This window comes from Canis aureus, chromosome 21 (genome assembly GCF_053574225.1).
Source record: "Canis aureus isolate CA01 chromosome 21, VMU_Caureus_v.1.0, whole genome shotgun sequence".
Classification (NCBI taxonomy): Eukaryota; Metazoa; Chordata; class Mammalia; order Carnivora; family Canidae; genus Canis; species Canis aureus.
Genome location: NC_135631.1, coordinates 39,361,442 through 39,386,724, shown reverse-complemented (window position 1 = coordinate 39,386,724; position 25,283 = coordinate 39,361,442). Strand labels below are relative to the sequence as shown.

The 25,283-nt window shown below is 41.2% G+C and overlaps 3 protein-coding genes across 10 annotated transcripts in view; 2 read left to right on the top strand and 1 right to left on the bottom strand.

Annotated features, from left to right (window-relative positions):
- Positions 1-5,730, top strand: part of SLC26A5 (solute carrier family 26 member 5) — a 61,098-nt gene extending 55,368 nt beyond the window's left edge. For all 7 annotated transcript variants that reach the window (XM_077863949.1, XM_077863947.1, XM_077863952.1 and 4 more), the window contains one exon: positions 658-5,730. In XM_077863949.1, coding sequence (XP_077720075.1) covers positions 658-851 — 194 coding nt within the window. In that variant the 3' untranslated portion in view covers positions 852-5,730. The remainder of the gene's footprint in view (positions 1-657) is intronic.
- A 773-nt stretch (positions 5,731-6,503) lies between these two features.
- Positions 6,504-19,876, bottom strand: PSMC2 (proteasome 26S subunit, ATPase 2). Its single transcript, XM_077863956.1, has 12 exons — positions 19,686-19,876; positions 17,853-17,890; positions 17,202-17,283; positions 16,310-16,409; positions 11,841-11,972; positions 11,325-11,397; positions 10,835-10,930; positions 10,037-10,201; positions 9,164-9,251; positions 7,056-7,258; positions 6,856-6,952; positions 6,504-6,767 (listed from the first exon to the last, which is right to left on the bottom strand). The coding sequence occupies exons 1-12, from the start codon at positions 19,753-19,755 to the stop codon at positions 6,610-6,612; spliced, it is 1,302 nt and encodes a 433-aa protein (XP_077720082.1). The 5' UTR covers positions 19,756-19,876; the 3' UTR covers positions 6,504-6,609.
- A 247-nt stretch (positions 19,877-20,123) lies between these two features.
- DNAJC2 (DnaJ heat shock protein family (Hsp40) member C2) overlaps positions 20,124-25,283 on the top strand; it is a 41,408-nt gene continuing 36,248 nt past the window's right edge. The window contains exons 1-2 of one of the 2 annotated variants that reach the window (XM_077863953.1): positions 20,124-20,280; positions 24,434-24,902. In XM_077863953.1, coding sequence (XP_077720079.1) covers positions 24,839-24,902 — 64 coding nt within the window. In that variant the 5' untranslated portion in view covers positions 20,124-20,280; positions 24,434-24,838. Of the gene's footprint in view, positions 20,281-24,433; positions 24,903-25,283 lie in introns of those variants that run through there. The other variant, XM_077863954.1, reaches the window with a different exon arrangement.

Sequence of the window (25,283 nt, the reverse complement as noted above, 5' to 3'; positions counted from 1 at the left end):
AAAAGAATAATTTCTAGAATAAAAAAATGTGATATGTATACAGATATGTGTATACACACACAATGGAATATTACTCAGCCATCAAAAGAATGAAATCTTGCCATTTGCAACGATGTGGATGACACTAGAGGGTATTATGCTCAGTGAAATAAGTCAGAGAAAGACAAATACCATAGGATTTCACTCGTGGACTTTAAGAACAATATAGATGAACATAGGGGAAAGGAAGGGAAAAATAAAATAAGATAAAAACGGAGAGGGAGGTGGACCATAAGACACCCTGAACTATAGACAACAAACTGTTGCTGGAGGGGAGGGGAGTAGGGGGATAGGGTAAGTGGGTGATGAACATTACAGAGGGCACTTGTTGGGATGAGCATGGGTGTTACATGTAAATGATGAATCACTAAATTCTACTCTAGAAACCAATTTTGCCATAAATTTTAACCATAAATTTAAACAAAAACTTTAAGAAATTGAAATTAAAAAAAAAAGAAAGTAGTTTCCTGCTACTGGTGTGTGATATCATGAGGACAGGATTGGAGTGACAGTTTTTTAGTATATCACTGTGGTATTGAAACTATATGAGTGTGAATTTTTTTAATGTTCAAGACTGGTACCCAGAATGTGGACTGATTTTCCTTCCTTCTTTTATAGCACAAGTTGTAAACGACCTCACTCAAAATCGATTTTTTGAAAACCCTGCGTTAAAGGAGCTGCTGTTCCACAGCATCCACGATGCAGTCTTAGGCAGCCAACTTCGGGAAGCACTGGCTGAACAAGAAGCCTCGGCTCTTCCTCCCCAGGAGGACTCCGAGCCCAACGCCACTCCCACCACTCCCGAAGCGTAGATGAGGAACTCAGCTGGGATGGGCTACGGGCCTCTCATGAAATTGCTCATTGTTACAAATTTTAAGTACTAGACATTAGATTGGTTTTCTAAGGGTATCATTAGATTTCTCTCCTAGCAGTCAAGGCTTGATTTGGAGGGTGAATGACGCGTAGCAAGATGTATCTTACTTGTGTTTTTATTTTTAATGGAATATTTCAAAGATAAATTGTCCTCTCAGCTGCATCTATTGTGCAGTGACATTTCTGTTACTCTTTAGTATTAACTTCATAAACTGAGCATTTAAGAAGTTATTTCCTTTAAGTAACTTCACCTACAGATCAGATATGCTGTCCTCAGATGGTTAGTGGCTCCTTGCTCTCGAAATTGTTGATTTACAGGATTTTTGTAATCAGAGTTATCTAACAGAAGGAGCGAACCCACAATTTTTTAGAAGTTCTTTTAAAATTACCTTTTATTATCAAAGAACAATCAAAAGATTAGAAAAAATAGAAGAAAAACATTATATTACTACCACCCAAAGATTATCAGTAACACTTGAATGCGTCTCTTTCCACATCTTTTTCCGTGCATATATATTTTTATCTTTTAACCAAAGTAAGGTCATATTCAACATAGTGTTCTGTAACCCATTTTTTCCACATCAGTAATCCTTGCTTTCTCATTCCAGAATACTTTCACCTCAGACTATATTCAAATTTCCCATCATCCTCAAATTTGTAGTTGGTCTGTCCAAACTAGTATTCATTCTGTGACCTAACACTACAGCTGGTCATGTCCTTTCAAGTCCCTTAAGTCTATCTTAATCCAGCATCATCCCTTTTATGACCGTGAGTTAGATTGGGGCAGTTGTCCTTAGAATCCCATCTGGTTTTTTCAAAGTGTTATTTCTTTTGTCCCTTTATTTCCGGAACTACCTGTAATCTAAAAGTTCTATCTAAAAGTTTCATGGATTTAAATAAAACTTTTTTTTGCTAGAATATATCATAGATGAGACATATGCTTCAAATCTCATCACATCAGAAAACACATAACATCTAGTTGACCTACAATTAATGATGCGGAGGTAGATCCCTGGATTGACAGGACGGCCTGATACCCCATTTAGGTTTTCCCTTTGTGACTAGTGAGTTACTTTATGGTGTTCCTTTGGCATTGAACGAATACCCGGTTTCCCATTAGCCATTCACCCAGGGGTTTTAACATCTGGTGATAATCCTTGCCCAAATCAATAATTTTATTGTTTGTGATTTTTTTCTAATTCTCTCATTTCTTCAGCATTTATCAGTTGGTGTTTCTTTGTAAACTACAACTATTCCTCCTCCACTTCAGTTGTCTGGTCATCCTTAAATACATCTCTTACTGGAAAAGGCAGGTTAGATGTTTTTTCTGTTTAATTATCAACTTCAAAGTAAGGAGTCAGTTTAACATGACAAATTAGGTTCTTTTACATCTCTCTCTTTTTTTTTTTTTGGCATATTATAGGCTCATGAATTTTTATAGTTTGAGTGTTCTTCAGTCCATTATAATTGTTCTTTTTTGCTTTTCAAATTGTCACAACTGTGACCACAAGTTTTGTTGTTGCTGATAGTAAGGTAACCTTAAGAAAGCTGACTCTTATGTATAATTTAGTATCTTCTTGGAAGTCCATAAGAGTTATCAGTTAATTCTTCATCAAACCCAGAGTTAAGCCTATGATTAAGTTAAATGCCTATTTGAGGCACTCTTTATAGTTGTCCAAAAGGAGTTGGGGAGAACTTCAAGCCAATTTGTCATCAAAAGGTCTTGTTCTTGTAGTTCCAACTACCTCCTTATTCCAGATCAAAGCACAAGTTTTAGCTAACCTGCCTAAAGCCTCCTCTGCTGAGATTTCCTGCTAATAGTTTGTGGTTCTTTTTTAAGATTTTACTTATGTATTTATTTATTTGAGAGAGAACGTGAGAGCAGGAGCAGAAGAAGCAGAGGGAGAGGGAGAAGCAGGCGCTCCCCTGCTGAGTAGGGAACCTGATCCCAGGACCCCAGCATCATGACCTGAGCCGAAGGCAGACACTTAACCAACTGAGCCACCCAGATGCCCCTAACAGTTTTTGTTTGTTTTTGTTTGTTTTTTCCCCTAACAGTTTTTAAAATATGTTTTCTTATTTATTCTTGTTTTAGTTTTCCTGAAGAAAACACTGCCAGGGGAAAAGTGGTGTGGTCAGATCCCAAGAAAGAATGGTTAGCATGGGTCTACTCCAACCAAACCCTGTGGTTGGTTTGCTTTAACTATGGGGTTGCTCAGTGACTTTACTAATTTAACTTAAAGTAGACCCCCTCCTTTCTAATCAGTACTTCATGTAGATCTTGAGTGAAACTAGGTTCCCATCCAGTTACTCCCTTGCAATCACCACACACAAGAGCAGATACATCTGCATTCTGGTACAGACTGCCTTCTGAAAGAGCACTTATTTGTAGAACCTCTGCTTTAGTGGAAGCTTTTGTCAAAGGGCCGGCACCATTTCAGCCATTAAAGCAGAACTTCAGATTTTAAACAAGTCTACAATACTTCACCCCATATACTTTAACACCTGTCTTCAGCAAATGCTTCACACACAGTAGATATTCACGTCCTAGTAGTTGGTAGATTGAACGTAGTGCACAAAAACCGTATTTACCAGTATCTAACAGATTTGTATTTAACTTTTGTTCTTTAATGTTCAACCTGTTGTGAGTGGAATATTACCATGTACATAAAAAGCACCTTAGTTTTACTGAAGGGAAGTCTGTTTTATTTTCAGCATGCCTCTAAGAATTTAAGAGTACATTTCAAAATGTTTTATCTGTATGTAAATATGTTGGAATGCTTTACGTAAAATTATTTAATATAGGGGAAATTTTCCTGACTTTTTTTTTACCTTAAGTATGCCTCTATGTTCTTCTTTCTGGACCTTACTAGCTGCTAGCATATGCTTCCTGTTTCTCAGCGCTGGTTCAAACTCCGTCTTACTGCACTGCCAAAATGGGCATAATCCACAATGATAGATATTGGGACTTGGCAAGTCTTTTATGGCAATAGGGAAAAGCCCTGTGTTCAGGTAGGGTCCCACATAGAGAAGTCCTTTGTTTTTCTCAAATACTACACAATATGATAGTGGTTGATTTCTGCCTCGTGGATAGACGGAATATGTTTGAAAATAATTGCGAACAAGGACCGGGGAAACAACTCTTTGTGACAAAGACAACTTAGGACAGCTTAGAGTAGGATCGAAATGGTCAGTATCATCTGCAGTGGGACTCAGAGAAAAAAGAAAGGATATGAATCCTCTGCAAGCCCTGTGAGTAGCTCATTTTAATTTTCAGGTGACATCTAAAATATCAATTCCATGTGGTTTGATCCTGTATTCTTACCTGTTCAACAGATAAAGGAGGTGCCTGCCTCCAAAGGTACATTTTGAGGAAATGAGTTTGCCCTCATGTGTGGATAAAGGCGAAGGTAACAAACCCAAAGAATCTGCCATGGAGTGGGTAGGTGTGTTTTTGGTTTTTTTGGGGGGGTGGGGGTCCTGTATGCCCTTGAGTGAGGTCAGGGAGAGGGAATATAGGGCACGTGGAAGGGAAGGTTTTATCTATTATATCTGCCCCTTTAAAGATTGTAAATCAATTTAAATTTTAAATTCAAAAATGTCCTTGGTGTGAGACTGTGTGGTTTGAGTGCAAAAATGCTGTTGGTTCTTTTTAGTGTAGCTTTCAGGAATGCTTTTAGGATTCAGTATGTTTAGATTCTTGATATTGTGGTTTGAGTGCTGATAAAAGTTGTATGAAAACTGATCAAAGTACTACCTTAATTCTCCATATAGCCAACCAAAGTGCATGCAATGGCTTTGAAACCCCTCAGATCCCAACAATAGAATGTTCAAAAGCTCAGCATTGTAGCAGGTAACCTCCCGGCTTTCTGACTTGAATTTAATCAAGTTTGAGCATCTCAAAAACCTATCTTGCCTTTGAAAAAAAAAGCATTACGAGGCTTTTCATTTCACCTTATGTAACATAAACCTGAGCTTTGTGGAAATTAAAGTTTTATAAATCCAATCACATTTTTAAAATGCTTATTAGAAAGTAATTTGTAGTCATCAGTATTTTTCTAGTCATCAACTCTTTGTATTTTATCAGCCCCCTGATGAATGTCAAACATACATGTGTCCATACACATCCATATACACATGTATATGTACACACATATAGATTAGGTGGAGGGGGTTACTGGTGAAATGCGTGTTCATTTTATCTTGTAAAGTGGAGTACAAAGATGCTAATCTAGATAGGGTTAATGGTATTGGGCAGAAACACTCAAATATTTCAAGTAATTGTCAGTTTGATGTGTAGCCAGTTAGATTTTCATCATGTAACAGATGAAGATTTTTCAGAGCCTGTAACATGTTAGGCCTGAGTGAGCTCAACATAGCCAGTTTGAGTTATCCCACATTGGTGCATCTGATACCTGAAAAATTGGTAAGACTTCTGAGTGTGATGTAAATGCTTATGTTTATTAAAACATTACAAAAACATACATCAGTCATTTACTGGAGTATATTCTATTATAAGCCTTCTATAACACCTAGAAGTGGCTTGCTCTGTTTCGTACCTCATGGAACACCAGGGCAGGCTTAGAAAAATCTTTCTGATCCATTTCACAAAAAAAAAAAAAAAAGAGAAAAGAATGCTGATTGGATTTTATGAAAAGCTTTTGTTTTTCTCTTTGAAAATGTTCATGTTTTAAATATTTCAATACAACATTTAAAGCATTTTCTATGTTTTCAACTTTTTCCTGTCAATTAAAATGTATCCAGCTCTTGCTACTTATTTATGAATACTGAACTGCAATAAAAACATTCCTTATTGTGCTTGGGTCTCAGTATTTGGGCAGGGAGGCTAACTGTGATGAAAGATGGGAGGGGATTTGGTGATGGCTGCATTTTAGATCTGCTGAGGATCCAATACAACTTTAGTTTTACAAATACTTCGCTTCACCAGAAGTCTAACAGAAGCTTTACCAAAATTTTAAACCATTAATTTATAAAATGAAAATAAGTACTTTTCTATATGAAACCAATTCTGTATTTTCTAAATTAGATTATGTGTATGTATTTTTCTTTATGCTTTACTACTTTGCTGGTCATTAAAGTCACTAATTCTTCTTGATTAATTTGAAATCAACTCAAATGACATAGTAAAACCTAATAATATATCAGATGCTTCTTCCACTTTAAATGTGGTAAGAAAAAAATTTTAAAAAGCATCGACACACGTGGTCCTGTGCCTAGATGAGCTGTTTTGATGGGGGGCGGAAGAGCATGAAGGTGAGGAACACAGGAGTGGAGCTGACAGACTGGGACTTGAATCCCAGCTCTGCTACAAGTGTGAGAAGTAGGAAAGTTTTTGTGTGCCTTCTACCAAGATGCATTAGGTCCACCTCACTGGGCACATGGGAAGATACAATCAGCACTCAGCCAGCAGATGCCTAGAATGTACGTGGTCTGAACAAGCACTTCATGATATGGGACCCTTAAATGGTAGTGGATCAAAACACCGCATACATTGTAATAAGCTTTTCTCCCTAGCGACACCAGGTAACACCTTCTATTGTACTACAAAGAAAAGACATCTGAAAAAAGCATCCAGTTTTGAAACACTTTATTTTTGTGTGTGTAATGGTTATTAACAAGTCTATTTAATTAAGTTAGGATTCCAATGAAAAGTGTTTTCATGAAAGCCTTCAGGGCTCAGTTGTATGTCATATAGCGGGGAGTAGCGCTGAATTTGGCATAAGACTTAATGACCTTATTTACAGCCTCCAAGAAATCCTTCTCAGTAGCAATTTTTCGCCGTGCTCTGATGGCAAACATACCAGCTTCTGTGCAGACGCTTCTAATCTCAGCACCTTTCAAACAAAAAGAAAACAACAGGCTTATTAAAGCAGCCTGAATAGACATACCAGCAAATATAACAAGCAAGACCTTTTCACCTACCAGTGCTATTTGGACACAGTCGTGCTAACAATTCAAATCTGATATCTCTTTCAACACTCATTGAACGAGCATGAATCTTAAAAATGTGAGTCCGACCCTAAAAGTGAAATTGATAAATATTAAAGTGGAAAAATATCATTGGAAAAAAATTTTCAAGAGTAGGGATTCTTGAATTCTCTAAAATGAAATGCTTTTCTTACCTCTAGATCAGGTAAGCTAAATTCAATCTTCCTGTCCAATCTCCCTGGCCTCATCAGTGCAGGATCCAAAGTATCAGGTCTGTTAGTGGCCATCAGCACTTTAATGTTACCTCGAGGATCAAAACCATCCAGCTGATTGATCAGTTCCAGCATCGTCCTCTGTACTTCATTGTCTCCTCCAGCACCATCATCAAAACGAGCCCCTGAGAAGACGGAAAGAAGCTCTTCATGTCCACTCAGGAGGAGCACTATGTGGGACTCCAAAGTACTGTACGCCTCAGCTCACATCAGGAACAGCTCACTCTGAAGCACATCCTGTAAGAACAGCCTACTATACACAAAACTAATTAGAAAGTCCATCTTCCAAAAGGACTCATCATAGATTTATTTAACAGAGGCTCCTTTAAAGTTTTTTTTTTTAAACCTCTTTTAGGAATTTTTTTAAATCACTCAAGAACACTTCCATTTTCAGCATGATATATACACCTGGATAAGGCAACAGAATAAATACATGCAGACCTTAGCATTAATGTCAATCTCTCATTTCAACCAAAACAGCAAAAAACAAACAAAAGGCCTCCAAATACATATTTCATTTTTAGGTTGTATAACTACATATGATTGTAATTAATGTATTGCATACATTATAAAACAAAAACAATTTTTAAATGAGATTAAAAGTATAAAGAAAAATTCTAGGTTTCCCTCCTGTACCCTAATACTACTTTTTTTTTTTTTTTAAAGATTTTATTTATTTGTGAGAGACACAGAGAGAGAGAGAGAGAGGCAGAGACACAGGCAGAGGGAGAAGCAGGCTCCATGCAGGGATCACGCCCTGGGCTGAAGGCGGCGCTAAAACGCTGAGCCACCCGGGCTGCCCCTAATACTACTTTATACACAATCTACTTTGGAAACCACCGCTTCAGAGCATCCTGACATCAGAAGGCTTACTCCAAAAATACTATATAAATAACTTCAGAGTCACAACATACAACTGATACACTGTGGTCACGTTATGCCCCTCTGAGACATTAATCACAGATTTCCAAACCCAACAATACCCATTCAGTGTAAAGACAAGACCCTAGGTAACCTAACTGCAGTCCTCAAAGAGCCTTACAGGGTGCACCATGTTTTCAAGTCATTTTTGTTTGTTAAATAACTGAACATATGATATCTCTCGAGTTATTAAGAATTATTACTCTCAGGACCTGGGTAGCTCAGTCACAGTTAAGTGTCCAACTCTTGATTTTGGCTTAAATCATGATCTTAGGGTCATGAGATTGAGCCCTGCATTACACTCAGTGCTGGGCATGGAGCCTGCTTGAGATTCTCTTCCTTCTCCCTCTGCCCCTCCCCTCCTAAAAAAAAAAAAAGATCACTCTCAAACTATTACTAGGCCTACAGAACACTTTAATTTTCAAAGTCTCTCAATTTTTTTTTTTTTTTTAGTAAGCTCCATACCCAGCATGGAACCCAATGCAAGGCTTGAACTCATAACCCTGAGATCAAGACCTGAGCTGAGATCAAGAGTTGGATGCTTATTAACCAACTGAGCCACCCAGGTGCCCCTATTACTTTAAACCCCTAAAAAAACCATGAAATAAACAAGGCAGGAACTGTTCTCTTTATAAGACAAGTGAACAGTGGCTCATAGTTAGAATAACCTGTCTAGATCTCACTGCTAATACTGTATTTCATCAAATCTATGAAGCCAACAATGACATTTATTTTATGTATACTTTATGAAAATCCATCAACTAAGTTATGCCCGCCCCAGTGCTTTCTTATGACATAGTAAATGAAGCTATATCCCAAGTTAGGAGTTGTTAAAATGTGAGCTATATCCCAAGTTAGGAGTTGTTAAAAATGTTGTCATGTGAATGAAATTAGGAAAGTATAAAGACTTGAGAAATAGCAATGCTCTATATTTTTTTCCTTTACAGTGTATCTCTTGTTTATTAGATCTGTAGCTCAGACATGCCAGAGCCCATAGAAGAGTTGGAATTAAAATTTTATACAAGATTACCAAGAGAACTCTACATATGTTACTTTAGAATGTTCACAAAAACCAATCCTAAAGCAGTTCTCTAAAATACCACTCATACCTCCAATAGCATCGATTTCATCAAAGAAGATAAGACAGGCTTTTTTGGTCCTGGCCATTTCAAAGAGCTCACGAACCATTCGAGCCCCCTAATGAGAAAAATAATTCAGAGTTGGTTTAAAACATTTTTTAAATATGGTAAGAAGCTTTTCAATGTTCCTAACAATATTCTCAATTATTACCTAAACTTTTTCAAAAGAAACAAGTTACCTATTCCATCAGAAGAATCTCACTACCTTCAAAAACAGGATTAATTTCATGATTCTGTACCTATTAAATAGCCAATACATCAAGACCTGAAGAGGTCAAATGAATACTGTCGAATAAAGGCACTTCATTAAACTTGAAATGAATGAAAGCATCTGATTTTACCACTTGGCATTTCTAATCACCTATTTGCTTTGTATGTTTTGATCAAGGAATAGAAGAATGCAGCTCTTTTACTAATTCTTATTCTAAGTATATTAATCGTTAATGTTTCAGATGCGATATAGTCCTAGACTTAACAAAAAAATACGTATGTATACATGTATGGATGTGTATATACCCTCGCACATACAAAGACGATTATGTTCTCTCTCAGTAGAATATGAAATGCTGCCCCTGAAATGGAAGTATACTTTTGAATGTATTCACCACATTTCTGGGGTCTTAGAAACCAAATCTGTAGAAAAGGTCATCTTTCTGAAGAAGGAGCATACTGGTTAAAAGTTTCAGGCAGTAGTTTCCAATGACCAAGGGAAGGCTGGTGGCTTCTGAACTCCTCCTCACAATCCACCAATCCTGTCTCCATCCTTCAATGAGGAACTGCTATTCCACATGATAAATCTTTCACAGGGTTACATATTCTTAGATTCTGGTCAATTTACTTTACCTCACCGACGTACTTCTGTACAAGTTCAGATCCAATAACTCGAATGAAGCAAGCGTCAGTCCTGTTAGCAACTGCTCGAGCACAGAGTGTCTTGCCTGTACCCGGCGGACCAAAAAGCAGCACACCCTTGGGAGGCTCAATGCCGAGGTTAACAAACCTCTCTGGCTGTGATGGGAAACATTATTTTTACAGTCATCACTTCTGTATAATAAACACAGAATTACTTCTGTATCATATCTATAAATATTATATTTAAATAAAAATTAAGTCCACAACCTATATACTTGATCTAAGTAAGAATTTTACTTATTCTAAGACATGAGATCTAAACTAGACTCCTATCAATACACAATGCTGAACAGCTTTTAAAGGTATTTCTCCAATCCAGGCTTAACAAACATTTTCCCCCCAGTTTAAACAAATTACAGTGTTTTAATAAACAAAAGTATTATCTGGTGTTTAATATCCTAGTTTTCCATTATCCTCCCAAGCTGAATTTGACTCCATTTAAGCCTATTTGCTCTTGGTATCATTAAAACACATGGTTTCTTCTATAATAACTTATAACAGAGTTAGCATATTGCTAAAGGTTCCACCTCAACCTCCTCTGTCCCTCAAAATAGCAGATCTTTCTGTTTCTGAATAGGTCAGATCACTCAATCCTTCTGCTTTCTCTCTTCTGGAATGTACCAGCTCACCACCTCTCTATCCTGTACCCCCTCAAAAATTTTCACTAAACATAAAATTTTTAAAGCTATCAAATAACAGGCAATTTAATGCACGGACTTAGCTACTTACATGAAGTAATGGGGTTTCAACTACTTCTCGAAGTTTCTCAATCTGTTCCTTACAGCCACCCACATCACTGTATGTGACATCAGGTTTTTCCTCCACCTAAGATAAAGATGAAAATGTGTAATACACAGCCACAGGCTTTTGAATACTAGTTCAAATGTTCTATGCAGTAAAGCAGACCCAATACGCTAAAAGAAAAATCAGACTCATGGCAAATAAGAATTTTAGTAAAAATGGAACACACTGTCCAGTGTCCTAGAACCACTTGCAATATCACTTGTTACAACACTAAGTGAAAGAAAAACCAGTTAAAAAAAAAGGATTGATTTAAAAACTTTCTCATTGAAATATTGTTCAAAACATTTTTGTAACTCTTCAGTATAGGCCCACATATTGACAGTTTACTAGTCAAAGTTTTAAAACTCTTTGAGATGGATGCAACTGTATTCATAGTCATGTCATTCCTTTTCCCTCCCATATTTTCTTTTCTTACCTGCATCATGGTAACTGTTGGGTCAATCTTAGGAGGCAGCGGAATATGAATCTGATACTTATTTCTGTCCACACTAAGGAGGTAATAAAAAAGATCCTCACTCAAAGTACTCAAAAACTTTACTAGGCTAATTATCATGTATTGTATATACATTAACTTATTTAATCCTAACTATCCCAGAGCAAGTGTTTCATCTGCTTACACCACATTACCTTAAATAGACTGCCAAACTCAACTCTAAAGTCCTACACTTGAATATGACATTTAAAGCCATTCACAAATTGAAAATTAAAAAAATAAAATCTTAAAAAAAATTAAAGCCATTCACAAAAAGCCCTAGTGGGGTTAGGGCAAAGCAGCAGATGCAGAAGAAAGGATGTTCAATAGTAGTGCTCTATGGGAGTACTTCTTGGTACTCTGCAGCAACCAGTTCATTCATTCAAAAGAAAGCCAAGGATGTGTTGTGACGTCATATCTTCAATGAAAGGAAAGTATTTACTGCAAATAGAATCTCACCCCACTCTCATCCCTTCTTCAATGTCCGTAGGTGCTACTTGATCACTGAGGTCCACCACAAACTTGGCAAACTGCTTCACGTTTATAATGTACTTTGGGTCCTCCGAATCAGCATTGATTATCTTTGTACACCTAACACAACAGAAGGCTTGATTAGTGTCAGGAAACTAAACCACTAATAATGAATTCAAGTAACTAGATTCTCTCCTGGGCAAGCAGGATACTAACAAGCAGGTACAAACCAGAACTGCAGAAATTAGGTCACTGTTAAAAATCCTTTTCTATAAAAAATTAAGTTAAACCACATATTTCATCATTAAGACAGTTCTCTAATTTCTTGATTTTCATAACTGTATTCCTCTCCTAGGATAGTACTCCTCTGTATCTTAAGTTACTCCGCATTTTATTTTCCAAGAAGATAGTCATCTTGTAAAACAGTCAAGGTCATCATTTTCAGAACTCTGGAAATTAATTACAGTCTGGTAACAATCCAAAGAATGTGCATTCAAGAAAAATGGCTGCATCCCTTTAGGAACAGTGAGCCTAGCTGTGTTCCAGCTTGCCTGTATCTCGTCTTCTTTCCTCAGCTCTGCAATAGACTTGAAAGCCAACAGCCTTGCAACCATGGTAATCGTGAAAAACAGTAACCTAGCAGCTACTGATAGGGTGGGGATGGGGATACCTGAATGGGTTTGGGGTTCCCCAAAAGCCCAAGCATAAGGGACATGTCACTATTTGACCTGTCTGGCAGCTAACCAAAGAGCTCCATTCTCAGGACTTCTGTTTATTGCCTGACTCAGAGCTCACCCTGTGTGAACACCCCTACCAACAGGGCATTTGTTAGTGACTATCAGTGGCAATTGTTTAATATCCAAACTGTGAGGTGGCATTACCAGTTGTGGCTATTAAGAGGCTGACAAAAAATTCAAAGGAAAAACAGCAACAATAACACACCCTGGGGAAAACAGAAATCTAATTTCCAGAGCTGACATATTACATTATTTAAAATGTCTAGTTTCCATCAAAAAATTATGAGACATTGAAACAGGAAAGTTTGGCTCATATATTTATGGCTTTAAAAAGAAATTACGTCCTGATACATGCTATAGCATGAAACCTAAAACATTATGCTATGTGGAAGAATCCAGAAACAAAAGGTCATATACTGTATGACTCCATTTACATGAAATGTTCAAGATAGGCAAACCCATAGACAGGAGATTCATAGTTACTAGGGGTGAAGGGAGAGGGGAATAGGGATGGCTAATGGGTATGGGGTTTCTTTTGGGGGTGATGAAAATGATCTGAAGAGAATAAAACAAAAGTATCAAACAATGCTGGGGTCGGGTGGGATGGTGGTGGTGTAACTACTGAAAATGAGGAGAGTGGGGAGAGGAGAGGGCAAGGGTGAGTATAAGTGAACCCGTTGCCAAAATTCACTAGCCCTCTAGTTCACTGTTCTTCCCAAACATTAGACATTAGATACTATAGGAGACTGAAACCTTCTCTGGGAAAAATGACCATCCAAATGAAAAGATCTAAAGATACTGACACTGAAGGCTCCCCAAGTAAATATCCAATCACATAAGCTATAGTGAAGCTTACGACTGACATGCCTCACTAAGGAATCTAGTTTCTCTCAGCTTTTAAGTCTCCCACTAAAACCAAATCCCAATGTACGATTACCAGATCTAGCACAAAAGATGGACATCAAACAAGCAAAGGGGAAAAAAGCATCTTGGATGAAGTAGAAACTTTGCAGTTATCATTAATTTCCTTAGAGATGAGAACATATTACAACCATGATTCAAAAATAGAGGACATTCAGAAAAACAACAAAACACATGTATTGAAAGAATAAAGAGCTCTTAGAAATTAAAAACTTGGGAAGAAATACAGGAAGGAAAAAAAAGAGGACTTAAAGTGAAGAAAATCTCACAAACAGTAAGACAAAAAGAGAAACACACACACACACACACACACACACACACACAGAGGAAAAGACTAGCATACTAGCAGAGATATCAAAAGGGCCCAAAAGCTTGTAAGTCTGGGATAGAGAAACAAGAAAATGGAAAGAAATAATTAAATAATTTCCAAAAAACCTGCCACAGTGAAGGACACTGAAGCCCAGTACCCTGGATGAAAATAGACCAATACTGAGGCATGTCATCATGAAGTTTCAGAATGAGAGCAAGGAGACATTACAACATTCAGATGAAGCACAAGTCACATATAGAGAAATGGGAATCAGAACAGCTTCAGACCAAAAACACCGGGAGGTGGAAGACAATTCAATGATGTCTTCAAAGTTCTGAAGAAGAAGGAACTTTATACCAGCTGAGATATTTTCAGACATATGTGGTCTCAAAATACTGCCTCCCAACTCACCTCTTTCAGGGAGCTCCAAAGAATAGAGCTCACCTAATGCGAGTGTAAGTAAACCAAAAAGAGAAACTCCTATGCAAGCAACAGGAGAGAGGCAAAGAAAGCTCCAGGATGGTTGTGATGTAGCAGGTGCAATAGGCCACAGTGCAAACCGAAGTGGGTCGGCAGGTGCTGGGAAAGACTTCTTCAGGAAGATGGACCTGAGAGAACCTGTGGCACAGCTGATGCACCTGAAGCATACATGAGAAAAAACCTGATGGACCTAACGCATCTGAAGAGCAATTTAGACAATCAGGAAAAACTGGAGGATTGAGTTTTTACATACATAGAAAACAACCCAATAGTTTTTACATACATAGGCAAACGAGAAAATAAGACAATTATGACAAGGAAAACAGAAAGTGGTACAAGAAAGAAAAAGTAATCACAGTTTTACTACTTGCCTCTTTGTGAACAGCATTACTTAGCCACAGTTACAACAAAAACAATGACTACTGCTCTAACCAAAATTTTAATGTAATTATATTAGGAGGATGTAGGGATGGGAAAGGTATGTCTTTGGGAGGAAGGCAGAGGAAACAAAACAAAATCCTCAAGCCAACAGAAAATACCTAAAATTAAAAAGAAAAAAAGATGTAACCTACAATATACAAGAACTGTGTAAGAATCATGAAGTTAGAAACCAAATAACCAGTTAAAAATTTTGAAAATAGGTGTCTTCCGGGAAGAGGAATTGGGAAAGACAGCTACTGCCCTAGAATTATTTAATTCTTTAAAACCACGATGAAAAAAATAAAATAAAATAAAATAAAAAAATAAAAAAATAAATAAAACCACGATGAAACTTAAAAATAAACCAGTAAGTGGAAAGGAGAGACAGAAAAAAGGGAGTGAGGATAGAAGGAAAAGAGGAAAGGAAAACTAATTTTTAGCTATAGTAAAGACGTAAAACTGAAACAAAATTTTCAATGATTAGAATAAAACACAGGAGATTATAATCTTGGATCGGGCCAATTAAGCCTTCTTGAGCAACAATCAAAACCAAAATTAATAATGAAAATATTCATGTATTTTATTAACCTCCTAAATATTTTAAACATTAATACAACAAAAGGTACTGAGAAGTGAAAAGTCAAATGATAGAATGGGAAAAGATATTTGTAACATATTGAAAAAAGATTAATATATACAATATATAAAAGTGCTCCTAAAAATTCACAAGAAACAACCCAATAGAACAAAACATGAACGGACACAGAAATACAAATGTTTAGTAAGTATAAGAAGCTGTCATACTAGCAATCAGAAGATGCAAATTAAAATGAGATTTCTTTACCCCCAAATGGTAAAAGCATAAAAACAGAAAATCATGTATCTTATACTAATCAGGCAAACAGGCATTTGCCTCAAAACCTCATATTAAGGAGTGTAAACTGGTCAAACCACCTCTTTCCAGATTTTCAAAACCATAAATGCCTTTGATCTCACAATTCCACTGCTAATAAGCTACACTACAGAAGTATATGCACACACAGAGAAACATTTAACATAAACATTCAGGTAGCACCATGTAAAGTAACAAACTGAAAATCAAAATCTACAGATGAGTAATTTTTTAAAAACAAGAGAAACAAGAAAAAGAAGTCCTTAAAAAAATATCAGGATATGCTCCTTTGCACATAAATATACATATGAAGATACAAGGAAGGACTAAGAGGACCAAACTATTTCCAGTTACAGCTGAGGAAAGGGCAATAGGACAGTGAAAATGCGAAGGGAGGTTTAGCTATTTTCATCTCATCTTTTTGTACCATCTGAATCTTTCATATGATTATGTCTTCACCTACTTCTTGAATAATTGTCGAAGGCATAAAATTTAATCCCTGATAATTCTGTAGAAATCTTTATGTAGTTAGAATTTGGAATAAAAATAAATAAATTAATTAATTAATTAATTAAAAATAAAAATAAATAAAAAGAATTTGGAATAAAACGTTTTTATGAACTATTGCATTATATCCTAGATCTAAAAAGTGCTTGGAAGTATAGATAAAAATAAATGTCCAGCATGCTATCCATACCTCGCAACCTGCAAAGGCTGTTCACTCTGCAGTGTTTGCTTATCTGCAGCCAAATCCCAGAGTGCTGGTGGGGCCAGGCCAGTATCAGATTCTTTAATACCTACATAAAACATAAAAAAAAGGTAACAAAATTCACCAGAACATAATGCATCACCTGCAAGCAAGCTTTCTTAACCTCAGCACTACTGACATTTTGAACTGAATAATTTGTTGTGGGAGTTGTCCTGTGCATTTTCATATAGGAACATCACGGGCCGCTAGCCACCAGATACCACCAGCACCACCTCCCCCTCAAGTCATGAGAATCAAGAGTATCTCTAGCATTGCCAAATGTCCTGAAGGAAGCTTGGCACTCGACAAAATCACCCCATTTGAAAACCACCACCCTAAAGTAGCCACAAGCCAAAATTCAACACCATATCTGAAAAATTTGTGCAGGTCAACTATAAAACTTCACCACTCAAATTACTAAGTAGAAAAGTTTCCAACGGCTAAGCAACAGCCCACATACTTCAAGCAATACCATGTGAGACCACATTTTTATTCACTAAGAAATTTTTACTTGTTTATTAGTTTACCGAACATGGTTCTGACCAACATAAACATTACTTGTTTAAAGGATGATGTTGGAAAATAAATAGATAAATAAATAAATAAATACATACATACATAAATAAATAAAGGATGATGTTGCTTAACTACTTAAACACTGAATTTGGTTTTAAGAGGTAGTGAAAAATTATTAAAGGAGATCTACTTTCTTAACAGAGAGGAAGGATAATAATTTTTTAAATCTGCAATTCATGAAAGAGTAACATTTGTATTTAAACTATTTTGATATAATTAACACATGACATTTAAAGACAGGAGATAAAAATAAAGAAATACATACCAGTGAGCTCATTAATTTTCTTGAGAAGCTGTTGAATGTCATCTTCAACTTGCTTTATCTGCCTAGAGTAAGTGCTTTGACCCTAGGAAATAAAGATCACTTTAATTAGAACATTAAGACAACAATTTGTTACACTGCAGACAGAAACTTTTAAGTTACAATTTTAATAGCTATTATTGACCTAACCCTTGTGAAGTGGAAGTAGAGAGAGCTTATCTTTCTATTTTTTTGAGCTTATCTTTCATAGGTATTTCTAAACCAGTATTTTCCCCCCAGACAACACTCCATTATTATGCAAACTAACAAATGAAAATCATGCCTGAAATTAACCACAACTACAAGCTCATTTCTATGCATTAAAACTTTCCATTTCAGATCTAGTTCAGTTATATACATTTTAAATGTAGTAAACACTTGTGAAAACTATTTCAAATATTCTTCAATATATTACCACATGTACAAGCTTTAACATGCAGGAATATTTACTCTCTGATCTAATCTAGAGAGAAAGTGTGATACCTAACTTCTTTCAGGAAGGATTATTATAATCTGCTAGACACTGTCCTTGAATTATTTTGGAAGGATAATATCAACAACAGTTCTTATTTCAACATAAAACATCTATATTTGGTAGACAATGAAAGGACTTACATAAGTTTTCAGCAAGGCAATATCTCCCTCATCCAGAGCTAAAATAAGAGAATGAATATATTAGTTTCAAAAAGAGGAAATTAAAGATGACAGTTATTTTCTGTTCAATTTAAATTGCATTTATTGAGTGACAAAAAGTATGCAAAGTTGTAACAATTTAAATAAAACCAACAAAAAGTTTCTGGACTCAAGGAACTTTTACCTAATTTGGTCAAGGCAGATTTTTACAAAGTGTGTAACATAGGGATGCTAGAGTGGCTCAGTGGGATGGAATCCTGAATTGGGCTCCCCATAGGGAGCCTGCTTCTCCCTCTACCTGTGACTGCCTCTCTCTGTCTCTCATGAATGAATAAAATCAATCAATCAGAGACTAAAAGGGGAAGAAATGGGGGGGGGGGGGGCTTGGTGTGCATGATCTCCTGCACTGTTGGCAGAAGTGCCAGAGAGTAATTTCCCAATATCAAAATGACAACTCCACCTCTAAAATCTACTCCAGGGATCCCTGGGTGGCGCAGCGGTTTGGCGCCTGCCTTTGGCCCAGGGCGCGATCCTGGAGACCCGGGATCGAATCCCACGTCAGGCTCCCGGTGCATGGAGCCCTCTGCCTATGTCTCTGCCTCTCTCTCTCTCTCCCTGTGTGACTATCATAAATAAATAAAAATTTTAAAAAATAAATAAATAAATAAAATCTACTCCAAAGCTTGTGTTTGTGCCTGCGGTAAAAGTTATAGGAACAGGGCAGCCTGGGTGGCTCAGCGGTTTAGCCCGCCTTCAGCCCAGGGCGAGACCCTGGAGACCCGGATCGAGTCCCACGTCGAGCTCCCTGCATGGAGTCTGCTCCTCCCTCTGCCTGTGTCTCTGCCTCTCTCTCATAAATAAATAAAATCTTTTTTTAAAAAAAAAGTAATAGGAACAAAGTTACTCATTGCTCTGGAATGGCCATCATTGTGGAAGAAATATACATGTGCATCAACAAGCGGTTGTTTTTTTTGTTTTTGTTTTTTTTTTTAAGGATTTTAGTTATTTGACAGAAGGAGAGCGCGCTCGCAAGCAGAGGGAGGCGCAGAGGGAGAGGCCGGCTCCCCACGGAGCAGGGAGTGTGAGATCAGGACCCGGGGCGAAGGCAGATACTTAACAGACTGAGCCACCCTGGCGCCCCGAGAGGACTAATCAGATCTATTCTACTGCTCATCCAATGAAGTGGGAAAGTATGCAGATGCAGGCAGGCAGACATCACTGACTTTATAACGGTATGAGCTTATCCCTAAGACGCCCTAAGATTGAGGGGAGGGGGGAGCAAGACGTACAGTATGCTACATGTATGTAAAAATAAATAAAACAAGCGCTTGTAGACGCACAGACAAGGTCTAGAGAGATCTACGCAAAATGGCAGCACCGGTTGTAATGGTTGGCCGGGGCCGAGGACGAGGCACTTCTCAGTGTTCTGCGTTTCACGCCCTAAGTGTTTTCACCTGTTCGAATACGAGCCGGTCAAAGGACGGTTCTGTTTTGGTTTTAAAGAAAACAACGTGTCAGGGTCCGGGCTGCGCCGGGGCGGCGCGCGGTGCCCTGGGGCGGGGGGCGGGGACGCGGGGACCGAGCGCCGCCAGCGGGGAAGCGAGGACCGGCGAGGCCCGCGAGGCCCCAAGGCCCCCAAGGCCCCCAAGGCCCCCAAAGCCCCGGCGGCCACGGCGGCGGGGCGGAGCGCAACGCGGGGCCGCACGGGGGGCGCGCGGGAGGCAGGCGGGCTGGGGCGGCGGCCGCAGGGACGCAGCGCCCGCCCCGCACGCGCCCCCCTCCCGGGCCCGCGGGCGCCGGCCTGTGTCCACTGACCTCGGATGGGCTTGTCGTCCTTCTCGTCCTCTTTGGTTTTGCGCTGATCCGCACCGAGGTAATCCGGCATTTTCGGAGCTCCGAGGGCCTGGGCTCCGCGGGGATTACACAGCACCTCGGCCGCTTCCGGTGGCGCCGCTCCTTCCCTTCCGGGCCGGAAGTAAGCCGGGCTCGGGGGACCGTTTTGGTCTGCGCACGACAACCGGAAGCGGGTGGCCGGACGCCAGGCGCCCGCGTCCTGCGCGTGTGGGCGCCGTGGGGCGACTGCTCGGTGTGGGGCACGCGGGTGGGCCCCGGCCTCGAGCGGCGCGGGCCCGGGCTCCAGCTTCCGAGACCCGCCCGGCCGCGTCCCCGCGTTCAACGCCGCGTCTAGCCGTTGCCTTGCGGGGCGCCTGGGGTGACCGCTCCGCGCCCCGGGCCGCCCTTACCTCACCCGGACGTTACCGTAACTCAGCCTGTGGCGCGCGGGCTGCGCAGCGAGTGGCGGAGCCGCGAGGGGAGCGGAAGCTCTCGTTAGTTCGCTGTCCGCGTGGGCAGGCGGTGAACAGTCTGGAATTCTGGACGTCCTGTCAGGAGCGGGGAGGCCCGTGCTCCGGTACAGGGCAGCTGCGGCAGAGCGCAGCGTTGGAAGGAAGTTAGGGACGCCGGGGGCCTCGGCGGTCGAGCGCCTGCCCGCGGCTCGGGTCGGGGCCCCGGGGTCTCGGGATCGGGCCCCACGTCGGGCTCCCCGCGGGGGCCTGCTTCTCCCCCTGCCTGGGTCTCTGCCTCTCCCTGTGTCTCTCAGGAATGACTGAATGAATGAATGAATGACAAATAATAAATGATATAATTTTCTTTTAAAAAAATCAGGTGAGGAACAGAAGTGAGTAGTTAGGAAACAACTGTAAGTTTGGAAATGAAAAGCCTGACAGCGAATAGAGTGAAACTGTGACCTGCAGGTGAGAGGAAGTATCCGCACGTCATAAATCCCATAAGGGATTAATATCTTGGATATATGAAAAACCAATTCAACAAGAGACAGCCTCGTTTTTTAAAAGGATTTTATTTATTTATGATACACAGAGAGAGAGAGGCAGAGACACAGGCAGAGGGAGAAGCAGGCTCCATGCAGGGAGCCCGACATGGGACTCGATCCTGAGTCTCCAGGATCACGCCCTGGGCTGAAGGCAGCGCTAAACCGCTGAGCCACCGGGGATCCCCAGACAGCCCCATTTTTAAAAAGGGGCGTTGGGGGCGCCAGGGTGGCCCCGCGGGTTGAGCCTTGGACTCTGGATTTTGGCTTAGGTTATGCTCTCAGGGCCCCAGGGTGGGATCTCGCATGAGCTAGGCACTCAGCATGAAATCGCCTGGTCTCCCGCTGCTCCTCCCCTGCTCACTCTCAAATACGTAAATAAAATCTTGAAAAAATAACTAGAAATGGGCAATGGACTCAAACATCTCTCCAAAGAAGATATACAATAGGGGATCCCTGAGTGGCTCAGCGGTTTGGCGCCTGCCTTTGGCCCAGGGCGTGACCCTAGGGTCCCGGGATCCGACTGCACGTCGGACTCCCAGTAGGGAGCCTGCTTCTCCCTCTGCCTGTGTCTCTGCCTCTCTGTGTCTCTCTCATGAATAAATAAATCTTAAAAAAAAAAAAAAAAAAAATACAGGGCAGCCTGGGTGGCGCAGCGGTTTAGCGCCGCCTTCAGCCCGGGGTGTGATCCTGGAGACCTAGGATCAAGTTCTGTGTCGGGCTCCCTGCAGGGAGCCTGCTTCTCCCTCTGCCTGTCTCTGCCTCTCTCTCCCTCTGTCATGAATAAATAAATAAAATCTTAAAAAAAAATACAATAGCCAGCAAGCACGTGAAAAAGATACTCAACAGCACCAGCCACTGGGAAATGCAAATCCAAACCGGGAAATACCGCCTTACACCCAATAGAATGGCTACTACGAAAAAAGGGGGGGAAGGGGGGAGGGGGGAGGAGAAAGGAAATAAGTGTTGGGGAGGATGTGAAGAAAAGAAACCCCTCCCTACTGTTGGTGAGAATAAAAAGAGATATAACTGGAAAGTAGTATGGCAGTTCCTCAAAAAAAAAAAATTAAAAATATAAATTACCCTATGATCTAGCAATTTCAGCTCTGGATATACTCCAAAGAACCAAAAGCCAGGTCTCAAAAAAAATTTTATATCTCCATTTTCGTAGCAGCATTACAATAGCCAAAAGGTGAAAGCAACCCAATAGGCAGATGAACGGGTAAGGAAAGTGTACATACCGTGAGATAGTATTTGGCCTTAAAAAGAAAAGTAGGGATCCCTGGGTGGCGCAGCGGTTTAGCTCCTGCCTTTGGCGCAGGGCGCGATCCTGCAGACTCGGGATCGAGTCCCACGTTGGGCTCCTGGTGCATGGAGCCTGCTTCTCCCTCTGCCTATGTCTCTGCCTCTCTCTCTCTCTCTCTCTCTCTGACTATCATAAATAAATAAAAATTTAAAAAATTAAAAAAAAAAGTAATTGGGATCCCTGGGTGGCTCAGCGGTTTGGCGCCTGCCTTTGGCCGGGAGCGCGATCCTGGAATCTTGGGATCGAGTCCTGCGTCGGGCTCCCTGCATGGAGTCTGCTTCTCCCTCCTCTTGTCTCTCTGTCTCTGTCTCTCTCTCTCTCTCTCTATGTCTATCATAAATGAGTAAAAAAAATCTTAAAAAAAAAGGAAAGAAATTCGGACACATAGTACAATTGTAAAGATATTATGCCAGGTAATTAGCCAGTCACGAAAAGACAGCGTCTTGCAAGTGATTCCACTTCTATGAGGTACCTAGAGTAGTCAGATTCTTAGAGCAGGGCACCTGGGTTGCTGCCTTTGGCTCAGGTCATGATCTCAAGGTCCCGGGATGGAGCCCCTCGCCCTGCTCCCGGCTCAGCCAGCGGGGAGTCTGCTGCTGCCACTTCTGCCCCTCGCCCTGCTTGTGTGCGCATACTATGCTCTCTCAATAAATAAAATATTTAAAAAGAAAACAATTCTTAGAGACAAGTTAAAATGGTGGTTGCCAGAGCCTGCAGGGAAGCCAAAATGGGAAGTTGTTATTTAATGAGTCTAGAGTTTCAGTTTTGCAAGTTGAAAAGAATTCTGACAATTGGTTGCACAACAAAATGAATGTATTTAACGCTAAACTGTACATTAAAAAATGGTTAGGATGTGAATTTCATGCTATGTGTATTTTACCACAATTTTGAAAAATCCCATATGACCTTAGAGAAACTGTAAGAACAGATGTGTAGGTGTGAAAAAAAAAAAAAGGATGGGGTAGGAGTGAGAAAAAATTAAAGTGGAGTCAGGCTATTTCCTGTTTTTTTTTTTTTTTTCTTTTTTCTTTTTTTAAGATTTTATTTGACAGAGCATGAGCAAGGGAAGGAGAGGCGGGAGGGAGAAGTAGACTCACCACTGAGCATTGAGCCCAACCTGGGGCCGGGTCCCAGGACCCTCAGATAATGACCTGAGCGATAGGCAGATGCTTAACCAACTGAGCCACCCAGGTGCCCCTTAAAGATTTTTTTTTCATAAGCGGTTATATTAATAAAGAAAAGGGTCAGGAGGTGGTTTAGGGGGAGATAATTAACTTACTTTTTGAAATGTTGATTTTGGGGCAGCCCGGGTGGCTCAGCAGTTTAGTGTCTGCCTTCCGCCCAGGGTGTGATCCTGGAGACTTGGGATCAAGCCCCACGTTGGGCTCCCTGCATGGAGCCTGCTTCTCCCTCTGCCTGCGTCTCTGCCTCTCTCTCTCTCTGTCTCTCAATCTTTTTTAGAAATGTCGAATTTGAAGTGACATTTTCATCATGTGGTAGACAGCAGGCCAATTCGACTTATTTAACAGTGAAAATATCATTCCTAGAGAATAAAGCTCTTAACATCTGGTATTCTGTAACACACGGATTCTCTGATTTTGCTCAACCTATTCCAGGTATTGCTACGTGGCTGGTGGCGGTGGAGAGAGGGGTGACTCTTCATGTACTGGTTCCCTTTTGCTAGTTCTTGTGTTTGACCTCAATCCCAGAAGGAATTAATTTTTTTTTGTTTTTTTATTTATGATAGAGAGAGAGAGAGAGGCAGAGACACAGGCAGAGGGAGAAGCAGGCTCCATGCAGGGAGCCCGACGTGGGATTCGATCCCGGGTCTCCAGGATTGCGCCCTGGGCCAAAGGCAGGCGCCAAACCGCTGCGCCACCCAGGGATCCCCACCCAGAAGGAATTATAGTAGGGGTACAACTGATTTTTACATTAAACAACTAAGTTCCAGGGCCCTATAATTGGTAATATCTTGGGAAAAACAAAAAACTTCCTGCTTTTAAAGCAGAGTAAAAAAAGATTGCCGGCTTTAGAATAGAATCTTAACAGTGAGGAGGTGATTTTCACTAAATGTTATGAGGTTTAGATGAGACAACACAGGTAAATAACTTAGTAATATCGCAACAAACATTAGTTGACTTTTTTTTAAGATTTTATTTACTCACGAGACAGAGAGAGGCAGAGACACAGGCAGAGAAGCAAGCTCTCTGTGGGGAACCCGACGTGGGACTCGATCCCAGGACTTTGGGGTCACGCCCTGGGCATCACGAAGGCATATGCTCAACCACTGGGCCACCCAGGCGTCCTTAGTTGACATTACTTAGGTAGATGCAAAGACATTACAGATGTAGGTACAAAATTCTCCACAGATGTAGAGTACAATAATTCTCAACACTAATTTGTACATATCCTTTCATTTTCTATTCTTAGGAGTAGAGCTACTGGAAAAATCATCGGTTAGGTTCGGGCTAACTGAGTGATTTAAAAATAATATTTTAAGAGCCGCTTGGGAAAATCCTGCTTCACGGGTATAGCCCCTGGTGGTGGAGAAGACTCCTTTTCGCCGCGGAACGGAGGCGTCTAGGAACCTTTGTTTTGTGAGCGTTGGTCCCCAGCCGGACCGAGACAGCGGCCGGACCGGGCTGCCGCCCACGTTGGCGCGGCGTGCGGGGGTGGCTTCGGCCGCCGCACCGCGAAAGGTCCATCCCGGAAGTAGTTGTCGGTCGTCTCCATGCGCCGGCTCCCGGGCGTCGCGGAGCCAGGGCGCGAGGCTCGGACGGAGAGGTAGAGCCGGAGAGGACGCCAAGCGCCCTGCGCCCGGGCCGCGGCGCCATCATGCTGCTCCTGCCGAGCGCCGCGGACGGCCAGGGCACCGCCATCAGCCACGCTCTGACCTCGGGTACGTGCCCGCCCAGCCCCGCTCCGTCCCGCCGCGGCCGCCCTTGCCGCCGTCCTCCGCCTGCGCGGCCCCGGCGACGAGCGGCCGGCGCGTGGGGCCGGGACGCCGGGGCCTCTTCGCAGCGGGCGGTGGAGAAATCCTGCCCCGGCTGAACGGAGGGAGGGAGGGGGCGTCGTCCCCGCGTGGCGGCTGCTGACTCCCGGGTCGGCAGCGGAGCCCGCGGCCCCCAAGGAGGCCCCTGAGCGTGTCGGCGCCGGGGCGGCAGGCTGCCCGGGCCCCCGCTGCTCGGCCGCTGCGCACCGTGCTCCGGCCCCGCGCTCGCGGCGGCTTTGTTTCCCCAAGTGTCAGGACTCGGACGCCGCTCCCCGCAGCCCCTCGGCG